At 39.4% G+C, this 14,443-nt stretch overlaps 1 protein-coding gene across 1 annotated transcript in view; it reads left to right on the top strand.

The window, feature by feature from the left end:
* LOC122561669 (spindle assembly abnormal protein 6 homolog) overlaps positions 1-13,222 on the top strand; it is a 93,582-nt gene extending 80,360 nt beyond the window's left edge. Inside the window, exons 16-17 of the mRNA XM_043713652.2 lie at positions 5,668-5,774; positions 11,747-13,222. Of these exons, the coding sequence (XP_043569587.2) occupies positions 5,668-5,774; positions 11,747-11,841 (202 nt within the window). The 3' untranslated portion in view covers positions 11,842-13,222. The remainder of the gene's footprint in view (positions 1-5,667; positions 5,775-11,746) is intronic.
* The last annotated feature ends 1,221 nt before the right edge of the window (positions 13,223-14,443 follow it).

Here is a 14,443-nt window from a genome sequence, read left to right as displayed (position 1 = left end):
TTCTACAATGCAATGGTTGCGTTCTTATGCAATCCCGCATTATAGAAAAATCACTCTTTAGAAACAGCGCTTAAAGTGTTGGTGCTGTAATTGCATTACAGCCAACACATATTTTAAAAGTTTGTACGATAGAAGCAGTGTCCCCAATTTGTCAATGACATCACAGTGAATTTGCATTGACGAAACACTGATTATAACAGAATGCCATTAGTTGTAACCTTTGATGCATTTGAATGTTCTTTTCAACCCTGTCAAACCCATAAGTTGTCTTTGCTGTATCTCAAGGCCATTATCTGAAAGGTTGAACAGACTTCTGCCAGGGAACTTAGAAGAAACGTGGTGAGATTATGTATATGGGTCCAGGTTGAAAAATCTAGCTTCTTAAGGGAAATTAGTTAGGCTACTGACAGTAAATACAAGGTTTAAAGTAAATTCTATTAAAGCACAGGGAGAAAGAATGGGGCAAAATTCCAAATGCTGTACTTTAAAGGCAACATTCAAGGTCATCTCCCAAATATTTTCACTTTGCCCTGTATTTGTATTTAAAACACAGTGTGTTGCTGCTGGATGTAAGTTTAAAAGCCAGATTCCTAACTACACACATGCACATGATACTTCAACTAGCAGTTGCCTGGCCACAAATACAGCTTTGAATAAGTCCCAATTATCTCAATGTGAATTACATTTCTGAGCTTCATTAGCTGCATTTGGTCAGTAGCTCTTACTTTCTTTAATCACATTTTTTGGATGCTTCGGTTGGTGTCCCACCCACTCTAACACACAATTGAAAAGGAATGAGGAATTTAAGAACTTGAGATGGAAAGTAAAGCAAAGGGGAGAGGAATAAAGACGCATGGAATGGGAGGAACACAAAAAGGTGCAAATTAACCAGAAGAAAGTAGAGGGAAGGAAACAAGAAAAAAAAACAAACAAAATCCAGTGATTAGAAAAAAATAGAAATGGATATGTGAAGGGGGAGGGGTTTTTGTCTTTTGAGTTTTTGTTTCATCATTTTATTCTGACAGTATTTTTGTAACTAAGAACTATTCTATTTTTGTTTTGAAGCCATTTCACCATAACCGTAGCATTCCGAAATAGCTTTGACCTTTAGAACTTTTGTTGACTAAAACTGGTTTTTCTGTAAATGTTCGGATTGCTCAAATCCAGGACAATATAATTACCTAGCTAAGACTGTTGCTAGGTGGTAATGCTGAGCAATTTGGCTGACCTCCAGAATTAACTTGAGTCATTTGTAGGTGTGTCGGAGCCTTGAAAGAAGCCTGTTTGTACACTGATCTAGGTAGAGCATGTTGGTGTAGTTACATTTATGTTTTAACATTGAGCTGCAAGTTCATTGATAGTATGTTTGTGTGATACTGCTGAATTCTCCTGTTAAAAGTAAGAAAATTCAGATATTTTACAATCTTGTATACTTTAAAGGGCCATGATTCAAATTCTGGTTTGCACTGAATAAGCTGAACATAGTTTTAACAGTGTACCAAACTCTTATTTGGCTTCAGCAGTGCTGGAATGATTTGAATTGAACCAGGGTTTACTGTGAGGTAGCAGTGCTAACCACTGTGCCACCGTGCCGCCCCTAATGTGGCACTATCTAGTGACTATTACCATATGATGCATGTACTGTACAAAAAATCCCCATCTATAGTCTTTAACATCATCAACTAAGTAATCACAATATATCTATCTCTCGTCAGTCCCCTGGATTTCCTTCAGTTCCTGCCGCTGCCTAGTTCATACGCATCCATCCCCTTCCCTTAATCCTGTTCCCAACCTCCGTATTTACCTTTAAAGTGTTTGGTACTGTTTCTCTTCAGGCTGCTTTTCTGAATTTGTCCTGATGTCCTGCCCTCAATCTAGTGACAGAAATTGATTGGTGCAATTAATTTTACCTTCTTCTGTCATTTGATGGAGCTTGCTCAATTAAAACTGCAGGTGTTTAACTTTACAGTAATTGCATTTATGTAGTTTTTAAAATTTGTTTTATTTTAAAAATTATTTTATTTATGAACTAAGGCACTTAGGACTGTGCACAGTAGTGATTGGAATGGGATTGGCCAGGTGGAACTCGTAGAATATGAGATCCCTGATTGGAGGAGTTAATCTGGGCTAATCAGGGAGCCCTAGCTGACAGATAAACAGGAGTCTAAGAGAGTGTCCTCAGTCTAGGGACTGGCACTGAGCTAGCTGGTCAGATTCCATGTGCGATGATTGTGTAAAAGTAGGGGTGACTTTGACCAGATGCTGGCCTCTATGCAGTTATTTTAGTGGTGATAAGAGAAAACAATGTGCTCCTGAAGAAATTTCACTTGCAACAGTCATGTTTCAGTTGGGGTAAGCATTTTCGGCATCATGCCTTTATTTGAAAAGTTTGACTCATTTGATCCTGCTGTCGAAGGCTGGGCCCAGTATGTGGATAGAATGTGTTATGTTTTCCAGACAAGTGATATTGGGGTAGAGGAAAAGCAATGAGTGATTCTTCTGACTGCTTGTGGACCTGCAGCATTTTCAGTTATTAGGAGCCTAATTTTCCCTGAGGGATCAGATGCTAAAACCTTTCAAGAGCTGACGATTTAGTTAAGGAATATTATGACCACAAACCGCCTCCATCTCTGAGATGCTATTTGTTTTATTTTATTAAGAACCATAGGAATCTGTATTGGGAGTTTCGACGATGTTAAGATGACTGGCAGAGACGTGATTTTGGGTTAACTCTGAATGAGATGCTGAGACACCATTTGGTATGCGGGGTTAATGACGTAAATATGCAAAAGTGCTTACTAGCTGAAGCTCAATTGGACTTCAAACAGACACTACAACTGGCTTTGTCATTAGAAAACACAGCAAGTGGAGCATGAGTGTTACAGGGCATCCTAATGGAAGTGGACAACCTCACTTGTCCGATTGAGCTTGGGGAACACCACTTAAGTACAAGCAGTCGCAGAGCATCACACGGGACATACCCTGAAGGGAGGGACCCACAGCAGAATCCCTAACGAAGGAACATTTAGTCAGATGATAGTATTATTGTTACACAATAGCTTTATCACTTGCATTGCAAGGGACTTAACCTTAAAGGGACAACAGTCGTCTTTGCTCAGAGAATCTGCCTTTCAACGGTTGCAATAATGTATTAATACACAACTCCGCGTCAGTTATATCTTGGTGGTTTCTTATTGACCAATTATATATTGATTTTAAAGCCTTGGTAACACAATAGATCAATCGTATTCCACTTTGGTTATGTCTCACTTATGAGGTCATTTGCCTTGGACTCCCACCACATAAGTTGAATGTGGTTCACAACTTCCTGTTTGGTTAAAATGGAGCAAGTTGTGGTTTGCTACATGTCTAACTGCTCAACACCTAGCTTTTATATGGAACAAATTGTGGTCAGTGCTGTTCCACACGTAACTTATTTTGAACCGGTCTGTTTTGTTTAAATTGTCTTTCTCTTATTTTAACCCCTTCTGCACCCCAAAACAAAGCTGAGCCTCAGCCAAATGGCTAAAATGTTCTTCAGGATCCAGGCCAGCCAGCCATTGTAGTTGTTGCCGGTATGTAGATTTGAGATAGCAAAGGAGTCATACAACGCCTACGTTCACCGGCACGGTGGCTTAGTGGCTAGCACTGCTGCCTCACAGCACTAGGGTCTCAGGTTCAATTCCAGCCTCTGGCGACTGTCTGTGTGAAGTTTGCACATTCTCCCCGTGTCTGCGTGGGTTTCCTCTGGTTGCTCCGGTTTCCTCCCACAGTCCAAAGATGTGCAGGTTAGGTGAATTGGCCATGCTAAATTGCCTGTAGTGTTAGGTGAAGGGGTAAATGTAGGGAAATGAGTCTGGGTGGGTTGCTCTTCGGAGGGTCGGTGTGGATTTGTTGGGCTGAAGGGTCTGTTTCCACACTGTAGGGAATCTAAAGTAAACTCATAGGCTAGTATCCAGGAAAGTGCACACCCTGGAAAGTTAATCTATATCTGATTTGGAACAGTTAAATTGCTTAGCAACATCCAAACCAGAACCAATCAAAACAAAAGTCTGGTTAAATGGTCACCCAGTTCTCATGAAGGTTGATACGTGCACAGCTGTATCATTCATTGCAGAACTGTCTTTAACAAGATTCTCTCTAGACTCCAACCCTTAAGTTTGTGCAAGACCTCAGCCAGACTGAGAACATGTACTGGGGATGTACATGTTAACACTTCCATCCGGTCTCCAATGAGAATTGTTTTGTGTAGTTACCACTAATGCTAATAAAAAGCCTCATGCTAAGGTGGATCTCCTAGAGTATGGGATCTCTGCAAGTGTTAACCTGTGCCAATCAGGTAGCCCTGGCTGACGGATATAAACAGGAGTTTCAACATCCTCACTCTTGGAAATGGTACTGAATTAGCTGGTCAGAGTGCATGTATTCTATTCATGTAAATAAAGGGTGACTTGGTGATGGGAAACCAACCTCTCAGCACTTAATTCTCCACCACTTCAGCTTCATGTTTTATGTTTGCTTTCTGTTGGTAAAGTATCTGAAGTACCTAACTGTATAGTGTTTGATTTATAATAAATTATTTTCTTTTGCTGGTCATTTAAGCTAGAAATACACAGTTCTGCACATGTGCACTATAGTATTTCAATCTGTACACTATTTTTCTTAGCAAAAAATGTCTGCAGGAATCTAACTCTGCCCTAACATTAATTCCTACATGCTTCACTTAGTTATTTCACCTAATGTCACAGTATTCAGGAATGCAACTGCAACCTTATCAGATGATGAGATAAGGTTCAACTCAAATAACTCTAAAATTGATATACAAAGATTCTTGCATGGGGAATAGACTCGAGGTACACGGTGATGAAAATTAGCATCTTGAAAGAATGGAAGGAAATTAGGCGAGTGAAAATAGTGTGTTAAATATGCTAGACTACATTTAAAAGTATATCAATATTTAATTCAGATTTACAAAAAAATGGAGAGAAACATTGTCTTAGCTACTCCTGTGTTTCAGGTGGATTGCAAAAATAAGCAAGGGCATGATGGGTAAGCAAACATAGTGGGTCTTATCAGACATTCTCTTGCTGATGTTTTTACTTCTTTGTAGACTACAATGGAACTTCTGGTTATAATCAAGGAATATGTTTGTGAATAATATAGCCAGACTAGAATTCAAGGTGACTGGGCACATTATTTTTTAAATTAGTTATACAAACTGGTCTCCAGAATTTTTTTTATTGGTTTTATAAATTAAGCATTTATAAATTAAGCATTAAAGAACTTGATGTAATTTTAATATAAAACATATGAAAACATTTAGAGGAGTTTACACTGGGGGTTTTGGCACCTTATACATTTCTGTACAGTGAAACTATTGTAAGCTTATTTACTAAAATAATTGGCACTGTTGGGAAATAATTGGCTGAAACAGAGGAAGCAGAGTTTGTGTTTAATTAGCCCACTTAAGTTTTGGAATTGTATAATTTTCAAAACGTCAAAGCGTGTAACCTAGCAGTATACTATTTCCTCCAATCTATTAATGTAATAATTTTCAAAATAAAGTTCTTAAAAACTGAAATACTTTGTCATGTTAACATTTTGTCTGTCTGCGATTTGAACAACTCCACTAACTGTTTAATTAAAAATATTTCTTATTTGCTATAGTGAACCAGTTGGTTTGGACCTCAAATATTTAGAAAAGAGAGAAGCTGGTAAACCAGTGCTGTCTCGAGTGGTGTCACTACAGAAGGCATCATGTCCATCTAGCACAGGTAATAAAGCAATGGGACTAGGTCAAATGTATGTGTACAGTAAAGTTTTTTAAATGTCTGCATGTCAAGACAATCATATAGAATGCTAATATGTGATTTGTATCTACTTTAATTTTTGCTGAAAAAAATCTTGAAAGGCTTTGGAGTGTATTTTTTGTCAGTAAAAATTATTGGAAAATTTGTTTTAATGTAGCAAAAGGTTAATTATTAGAAGGCATTGTACCCATACATTACATTTATATTACAATGTAACCAACCTTTGGCTTGCTTTCTTATACAGTAAGTGTTCAGAGTTGGACAGAATGTAATAATGTGTATTCTGGCGTCCTTGCAATTGGGAAATGGCATGCAAAAGCTTAAAAATTAGAAATACAAACAGAAATATTTGTAAATAATCAACAGGATGAGGACAGTTAGAACACTCATGAAACCTGACACCTTCAAGGCCAAAGCAGGCCATTTAATCAGCACTCCACCCATTCGTGAGTAACACACTGCGGTTTTAGGGCACCCCATTTACAAGATGCAGTGCATAAACTCGTGAAAGTTCCTTATACAGCATCTTCCAAACCAATGATCTCTACGATTTTGAAGAAAGAAAAACAGCAAGTTCATGCGAACACCACAATATGCAATTCTCCAAGTCCAGCATCATCCTGACTTGGTAAAATATCACCACTAGTAGTAAAAATCCTGGAACTGCTTTATGACAGCACTTAGGATGCACATCTACAACCTGACTTCAGCTGTCAAGAACCCCTGTACTGCTTTCTAAGGGACAATTTAAATGCTGACCTTGTTAGCGATGCTAAGATTTCATTAACAATTTTGGGAAAAATGTTATAGAGAAAATCTAAACAGTCTGCACAAATGTGGAGTATTTCTAGTATTCTATCAGTATTGATATTAGATCCCCTTTATCCATCATTAACTGTTTAAATTGCTGTGTCTTTAGAATAGATCCTTTGATTTCCAGAAGCAAAGTTTTTTTGATTACCTAACCCGCTTTTCAATCAAATGTTGAGATTAAGATACAAGCATAACAGTAGATAAATCTTTAGGACCTGATCAAGTGTGTCCAAGGACACTATGGGAAGCTTGGGAAGAAATTGCAGGGCCCCGAGCTGAGATATTTGTATCATCAATGGCCATGGGTGAGGTGCCAAAAGACTGGAGGGTAGCTACTGTTGTGCCATTATTTAAGAAAGGCTGCCAGGAAACTACACCCCAGTGAGCCTAACATAACTAGTGGGTGTATTGTTGGAGAGGATTCTGAGAGACAGGGTCTACAAGCATTTGGAAAGGCAAGGACTGATTAGAGATAGTCAGCATGGCTTTGTGCAAGGGGAATTGTGTTTCACAAATTTGATTTATTTTTTTGAGGAAGTGACCGAGAAGATAGATGATGATAGACTAGTTTAGTAAATTTGACTTGATGATATGTTGGCAGAAAGTCATTGTTCAGACTGGAGGCCTGTGACCAGTAGTGTGCTGCAGGGTTTGGTGCTGGGTCCACTGTCGTTTGTCACTTTATATATGAGTGACTTGGATGAGGATAAAGGAAGAATGGTTAGTATGTTCGTGGATGACACTAAAATTGGCGATACGGTGGACAATGAAAGTGGTTATCCAAAGATAACAGGATCTTGATCAACTGGGTTGGTGGGCCGAAGAATGGCAGATGGAGTTTAATTCAAATAAGTGCAAGGGCCAGAGATGTCACCGATCGGCTGCAGAGCGTTCTGAAAGGGGAGAGTGAACATCCAGTTGTTGTGGTGCATATAGACACCAATGATATAAGTAAAAAAATGAGATGAGGTTCTGAAAGCAGAATTCAGGGAGCTAGGAGAGAAGTTAAAGAGGAGGACCTCAAGGGTAGTGATCTTAGGATTGCTACCAGTGCCACGTACTAGCCAGGGTAGAAACGAAAGAATGGTCAGAATGAACACGTAGCTTGAGGGATGGTATAGGAGGGAGGGGTTCAGATTTGTGAGACTTCGGGATCGGTTCTGGGGGAGGTGGAACTATTACAAATTGGATAGTCTACACCTGAACCAGACTGCAACTAATGTCCTTGGGGGAGCTTTTGCTACTGCTGTTGGGGGGGGGGTTTAACCTAATGTGGTAGGGGGTTGGGAACCAGAAGAGAAGACTAGTAGGCAGTAAGGTGGATACTAGAGACTATAACGAACAAGATCATGAAGTTAGTATTACCAAGGGGGGAGAGTAGGCAGAGAGCAGACGAACGCAAGGGAACAGGTGGTCTGAAGTGATTATGTTTTAATGCAAGGAGAATAGTGGGTAAGGCAGATGAACTTAAGGCTTGGATTGGTGCCTGGGAGTATGACGTTATTGCGATCACAGAGACCTAGTTGAAGGAAGGGCATGATTGGCAACTAAATGTTCCAGCATACAGATGCTTCAGACAGGACAGGGAAGGAAGTAAAAGGAGGGGGTGGAGTTGCACTGCTGGTCAGGGATGATATCATGGCTGTGCTAAAGGAGGTCACTATGGAGGGCTAGAGCAGTGAGGCTTTATGGGTCGAGCTGGGAAATAAGAAGGGTGCAGTTACATTGGTGGGGCTGCATTACAGGCCTCCCAACAGAGACTGTGAGGTAGAAGAACAAATAGGTAAACAGATTATGGAAAGATGTAGAGACAACAGGGTGGTGGTGATGGGAGATTTTAATTTTCCCAACGTTTGACTGGGATACACAGTGTCAGAGATCTGGATGGTGCAGAATTTGTAAGGAGCATCCAGGAAAGTTTTCTAGAGCAATTTGTCAATAGTCCAACTAGGAAAGGTGCCATATTGGACCTGGTGTTGGGGAATGAGCCAAGGCAGGTGGTAGAAGTTGCAGTGGTGGATTTCTTTGGGAATAGTGACCACAATTGTGTAAGTTTTAGAATACTCATAAACAAAGATAAGAGTGGCCCTAAGGGAAGAGTACTAAACTGGGCCAAGGCCAATAATATCAAAATTCGGCAGGAACTGGGAAATGTGGATTAGGGGCAGCTATTTGAAGGGAAGTCCACATTTGAGATGTGGGAGGCTTTCAAAGATAGTGCTGGATAGGCATGTCCCTTTGAAAACAAGGGATAAGAAAGGCAAGATTTGTGAACCATGGATGACAGGAGTAATTGTGCGACTAGCCAAGAGGAAAAGGGAAGCGTACGTAAGGTCCAGGCAGCTAAGAACAGAACTGGCTTTGGAGGAATATCAGGAGAGTAGGACCAATCTTAAACAAGGAATCAAGCGAGCTGAAAGGTGTCATAAAATAACTCTAGCAAGCAAAATTAAGGAGAATCCCGAGGCCTTTTATTCATATATAACTAGAGAAAGGGTTGGTCCACTAAAGGATAAGGAAGGAAGGTTGTGTGTTGAACCTGAGAAAATGGGTGAGATTCTCCATGATTACTTTGCATCAGTGTTCATTGTGGAGAGGGACATGACGAATGTTGAGATTAGAGATAGAAGTTTGTTTACTCTGGATCACATTGACATAAGGAGGGAGGATGTGTTAGGTAGGCTAAAGGATATTAAGGTGGACAAATCCCAGGATTGGATGGGATCTATCCCAGGTTGTTGAGGGAGGCGAGAGAGGAAATAGCTGGGGCCCTGATGGATATCTTTATAGCATCCTCAAACACAGGTGAAGTACCGGAGGACTGGAGAGTTGCTAAAGTTGTCCCCCTGTTCAAGAAGGGTAGTAGGGATATTCCAGGTAACCGCAGACCAGTGAACCTGATGTCAATGATTGGAAAGTTGCTGGAGAAGGTACTGAATGATAGGATCTATTTATATTTGGAAGAGAATGGGCTTATCACTTATAGGCAACATGTTTTGTGCGTGTGAGATCATGCCTTACCAACTTAATAGAGTTCTTTGAGGAAGTGACCAACTTGATAGATGAAGGGAGGGCTGTAGATGCCATATACATGGATTTAGTAAGGTGTTTGATAAGATTCCTCATGGTAAGCTAATGGAGAAAGTGAAGTCACATAGTGTGCAGGGTGTTCTAGCTAGGTGGATAAAGAACTGCTTGAGCAGCAGGAGACAGAGAGTAGTAGTTGAAGGCAGTTTCTCGAAATGGAAAAAGGTGACCAGTGGTGTTCCACAGCGATCAGTGTTGGAGCCACTGTTATTTATGATATACATAAATGATCTGGAAGAGGGCATTGGTAGTCTGATCAGTAAGTTTGCAGATGACATGAAGATTGGTGGAGTAGCAGAAAGCATAGGGAACTGTCAAAGAATAGAGGAGAATAAAGATAGACTGGAGAGTTGGGCAAAGAAGTGGCAGATGGAGTTCAATCCGGGCAAATGTGAGGTGATGCATTTTGGAAGGTCTAATTCTCGAGTGAATTATATGGAGAAGCTTTGGGAAAAGTTGATGAGCAGAGAGATCCGGGAGTTCAATTCCATTGTGGCTGCAGAGGTGGATAGAGTGGTCAAGAAGGCATATGGTATGCTTGCCTTTATTCGACGAGGTATTGAGTATAAGAGCTGGCAGGTCATATTAAAATTGTACAAGACATAGGTTTGGCTGCATTTAGAATACTGTGTACAGTTCTGGTTGTCACATTACCAAAAGGATGTGGACGCTTTGGAGAGGGTGCAGAGAAGGTTTACGAGGGTGTTGCCTGGAATGGAAGGTGCTAGCTATGAAGAGAGGTAGCGTAGGTTAGGATTGTTTTCGTTAGAAAAAAGGAGATGGCGGGGGGGGGGCTGACAGAGGTTTACAAAATCATGAAGGGTATAGACAGGGTGGATAGAGATAAGCTTTTTCCCCAGGGTGAAGGATTCAATAACGAGAGGTCACGCTTTCAAGGTGAGAGGTGAAAAGTTTAAGGGGGATACATGTGGAAAGTACTTTTACACAGAGGGTGGTAGGTGCCTGGAACACGTTGCCAGTAGAGGTAGCAGAGGCAGGCACGGTAGATTCATTTAAGGTGTGTCTGGACAGGTGGGAAACAGAGGGATACAGATCCTTAGGAATTGGATGATAGTTTTAGACAGTGGAGTTGGATTGGCACAGGTTTGGAGGGCCAAGGGACCTGTTCTTGGACTGTAAATTTTCTTTGTTCTTTGTGTTGCATTTAGGTAAAACAAACCAGGGCAGGACATACACATTTAATGATAGGAACTTGGGGAGTGTTGTTGGAAAGAGACCTGGGGTACAGTTACGTAGTTCGTTGTAAGTGGCCCCACAGGTAGACAGGGTGGTTAAGAAGGCATTTGGAACACTTGCCTTCATCAGTCAGAATGTTGAGATCAGAAGTTGGGATGTCATGTTACGGCTATACAAGAGAGTGGCAAGGCAACATTTGGAGTGCTGTGAGCAATTCTGGTCATCCTGCTATAGGAAGGATGTTATTAAACTGGAAAGGGTGCAAAAATGACTTGCAAGGATGCTTCTGAGACTGGAAAGTTTGCGTTATAAGGAGTGGCTGGACAGGCTGGGATTTTTTTTCCCCCCTGGACTGTAGGAGGCTGAGGGGTGACCTTGGAGGTCTATAAATCATGAGGGACATAGATAAAGTATCCTCGGGTAGGGGAATCCAAAATTAAAGGTCATAAGTTTAAGGTGAGAGGGAAAGATTTAAAGGGATCTGAGGGGCAACTGTTTCATGCATATATGGAATGATCTGCCAGAGGAAGTGTTTGAGATGGGTACAGTTACAATGTTTAAAAGATATTTGGACAGGTACATGGATAGGAAAAGTTTCAAAGGATATGGACCAAATACAGGCAAATGGGATCAGTTCAGCTTAGCAAACCTGGTCGGCATATTCAAGTTGGGCTGAACTGTCTGTTTCCGTGCACTATGACTGCTATGTCTCTAAGAGTAAAAAAGATCTGCCCAAAGTTTAATAAAATATTTTTTAGACAAGATTGAAAATAAATAATTTTTAACCTACAGAAATAATTCTGGCTTCTTTCTCTCATTGTTTTGTGATGTTTATTTAGTGCCCATACGTCCACCAATGCCAAAGCAAGGAAATCCACCACCAGTGATGTCTGCCTACTTCCCTGGAAAACAACCTAGACTCCCTGCATCATGAAGAAAGAACAGTAACAAAATGTCTCAACCTGGACCATAGTCAGGAGAGGAGAAAGAAATTTCCTTCCCATTTAAGAAAAAACGGCCTCTAGAACACATCACTGCAAGTTGTACAGTGATACATGTTAGATCTGTTTATCTTTTTTGTAACGACTGAACTGGACAGTAACAATTAGCATAAACCTAGGTGCTCATTCAAACTGCCAGATTAAACTTTATTGCCATTTTCAGAATATTACCTTGCATACAGATATAATATTCATCAAGGGAAGATCTTCCACACATACAACAGCAATATACCAAAGTACATGTGATAGAGTCAGGAGTCTATATTTTATGCCTTACAGATCACTATACTGGTGTGAATTATAGATAATTCAATAGAGACAATTTGGAACAATGTATATCAGAGCATAAATCTTGGCTATTTTATGAAAATGAAGAAAAGTGATTTTCATTAGAGAATAAAACTGAGGCTTCATCCCCAACAGTTATTCTTGATTATGTCATGCTACATTAAATTACTGTTTCTGCAACCACAAACCTTTAGGGGATTAAAAACCGCAGCATTTCTTTTTCAGTTGATACACTGTTTTTTGATTATGTTCTCAGCATTAACAATCTTTTGGCACCATATTTGTCGTCTTATTTTGTTTTGCTCAACCTATCCATCACGTAGAATTTGAGCTTGGGTCGCATGCATGGTATCTGTTCATTCTTAACAGAGAAAGCTGTTTTTGTATGTTCAGCTGTCTTAACAAACTAGTTGGAAGTGCACTGTTTGCCTTTTTAGGCATCCAAATTTAAGACCATCAGCTACTAAATGATTTCAGTTTTCCGTAAACATGTTATTGGAACCTTACTGTAATTCAGTATATACAGTCAGTATTACAATACAGGAATGGGTCTACAGAATTGTTGATGATTAGCACAAGAAGGGGGGAGGAGCAAGTTCTTATTAACTGGACAATAGTCACGTACTTTTTGTATCTGCAAAATATATATGATAGCATATTAAGGCAATTTGAATGCATTTTGTTTTGTGAAAATGCACTATAGTATATTAAGTGTCATTATTTAACACACCATATCAAATTATTGGCTGAAGGTACAAACTGTTACAACTTAAGTGGTTCTGAATTCTGTCACTTCAATAAGGTGATTAATATAATTGTATCAGGGATTTTAAAGCACATCAGATGTACAGTACTGGCATTACGTTCCCTATTGTGCTGTAACTAGTAATTTATGACCTGTTGTACTGAATATATGTCCATGTATAAATTGTAAAATATTTTGTATTTAAAAGGAGTGTTGCATACATATTTTGATGGAATAAAATATATGTACTTTTGCAGAATAAACTGTGACTCTTCTTTTCGAAAAGTAGTTTGCTGAGATCTTCTAGCGCAAGATCTTATAGCTGGAACATGAGAACATTGGAAAGAAAACATTGAGGTTATTTACAATAAAATCAAATACCTGATTAGACCGCTTATTGAGGGATGCATAATAAGGCAAATGGCCTTTTGGTATCCCTGGCTTTACTTGTATTTTCATGTACTTTCCTGATGGAAGGCTCACACTTACCAAATGTGATTCTGTAGATAAGAACAATGCCCCAGGACATTGTATCCAGTGACCATTCTCCATGGAGAATGAGTGCCAGAAAATGATATCTGAGAAAATGCAAAGTGTTGCAAACACATTCAAATCTGTCAATCAAAGGACAACTGGATAGTACAATTGTAAATTCTGATTCTTTTCCCTCTAAGAATTCCAGCACTGATACAAATTTTAGTGACCCAATGTTTTATTTTTTTAAATTTATTTGCTTATTAATTTGAAACAATGAAGTATACCTTGCCTTAACTCATTGAACAAATTGGTGTGAGTGCTTCCTGTAGACTGTACTCAACCAGAGTAAAGCTGGGAACATGTCTGCACATGCTGTGTGGAAGTATTACATATGTCTGTCAAAAACTGAGAGGTTAATTGATCATACTGATTTCTTGTGGGGATGTTAATTAGTTTAGCAATAAGTAAGTTTTAGTTGAAATTCATTCACCAATTACATTTTGATATTTTTACTTGCATTTGCCTCAAGAGTTGAAATTGAAGATTGACTAGGGTAGTAAGTGGACATCATTGTTAATATGTTTCAGTGTTCAGTTACTAAATCCATGAAAGCCTTATGATTTCTTTATTTTGAAGGGCTGAAGTAATTGATTGAGCTTAGCCATGTTATCCCAGCTTACTTTAAAGAAAATGCTCTCTTTAGTAAATCTTTTAACATTTAGTTCATGGAAATTATGCCATTACATTTGTAAAGGCAGCTTGATGTTACAGTAGCAGTAAATAGTAAATATTTCAATTTATGCTGCCAGTTTGACCCTCTCAGGTCATAAAGGCAGTTGAAGTGTATAAATCAATCTGTTTGTTTGCTAGCTGTTAAGCAATTTATCTCATGCTGTCGTAACAACTTCTGATTTCAGAATTTTGCAACCAGAATGAGCAGCTGTTGTAGTATGTGGTTTTTTGCTGTATTTTCTACAAAGGATTCATTCGTTTTACAAATGAGCTGCCTGATTTCTGCCATTACT

The sequence above is a fragment of the Chiloscyllium plagiosum genome, unplaced genomic scaffold (genome assembly GCF_037043375.1).
Source record: "Chiloscyllium plagiosum isolate Xiang-an unplaced genomic scaffold, Cpla_swu_hap1 HiC_scaffold_2, whole genome shotgun sequence".
NCBI classification, from domain to species: Eukaryota; Metazoa; Chordata; class Chondrichthyes; order Orectolobiformes; family Hemiscylliidae; genus Chiloscyllium; species Chiloscyllium plagiosum.
This window is presented reverse-complemented; position numbering and strand designations above follow the sequence as displayed.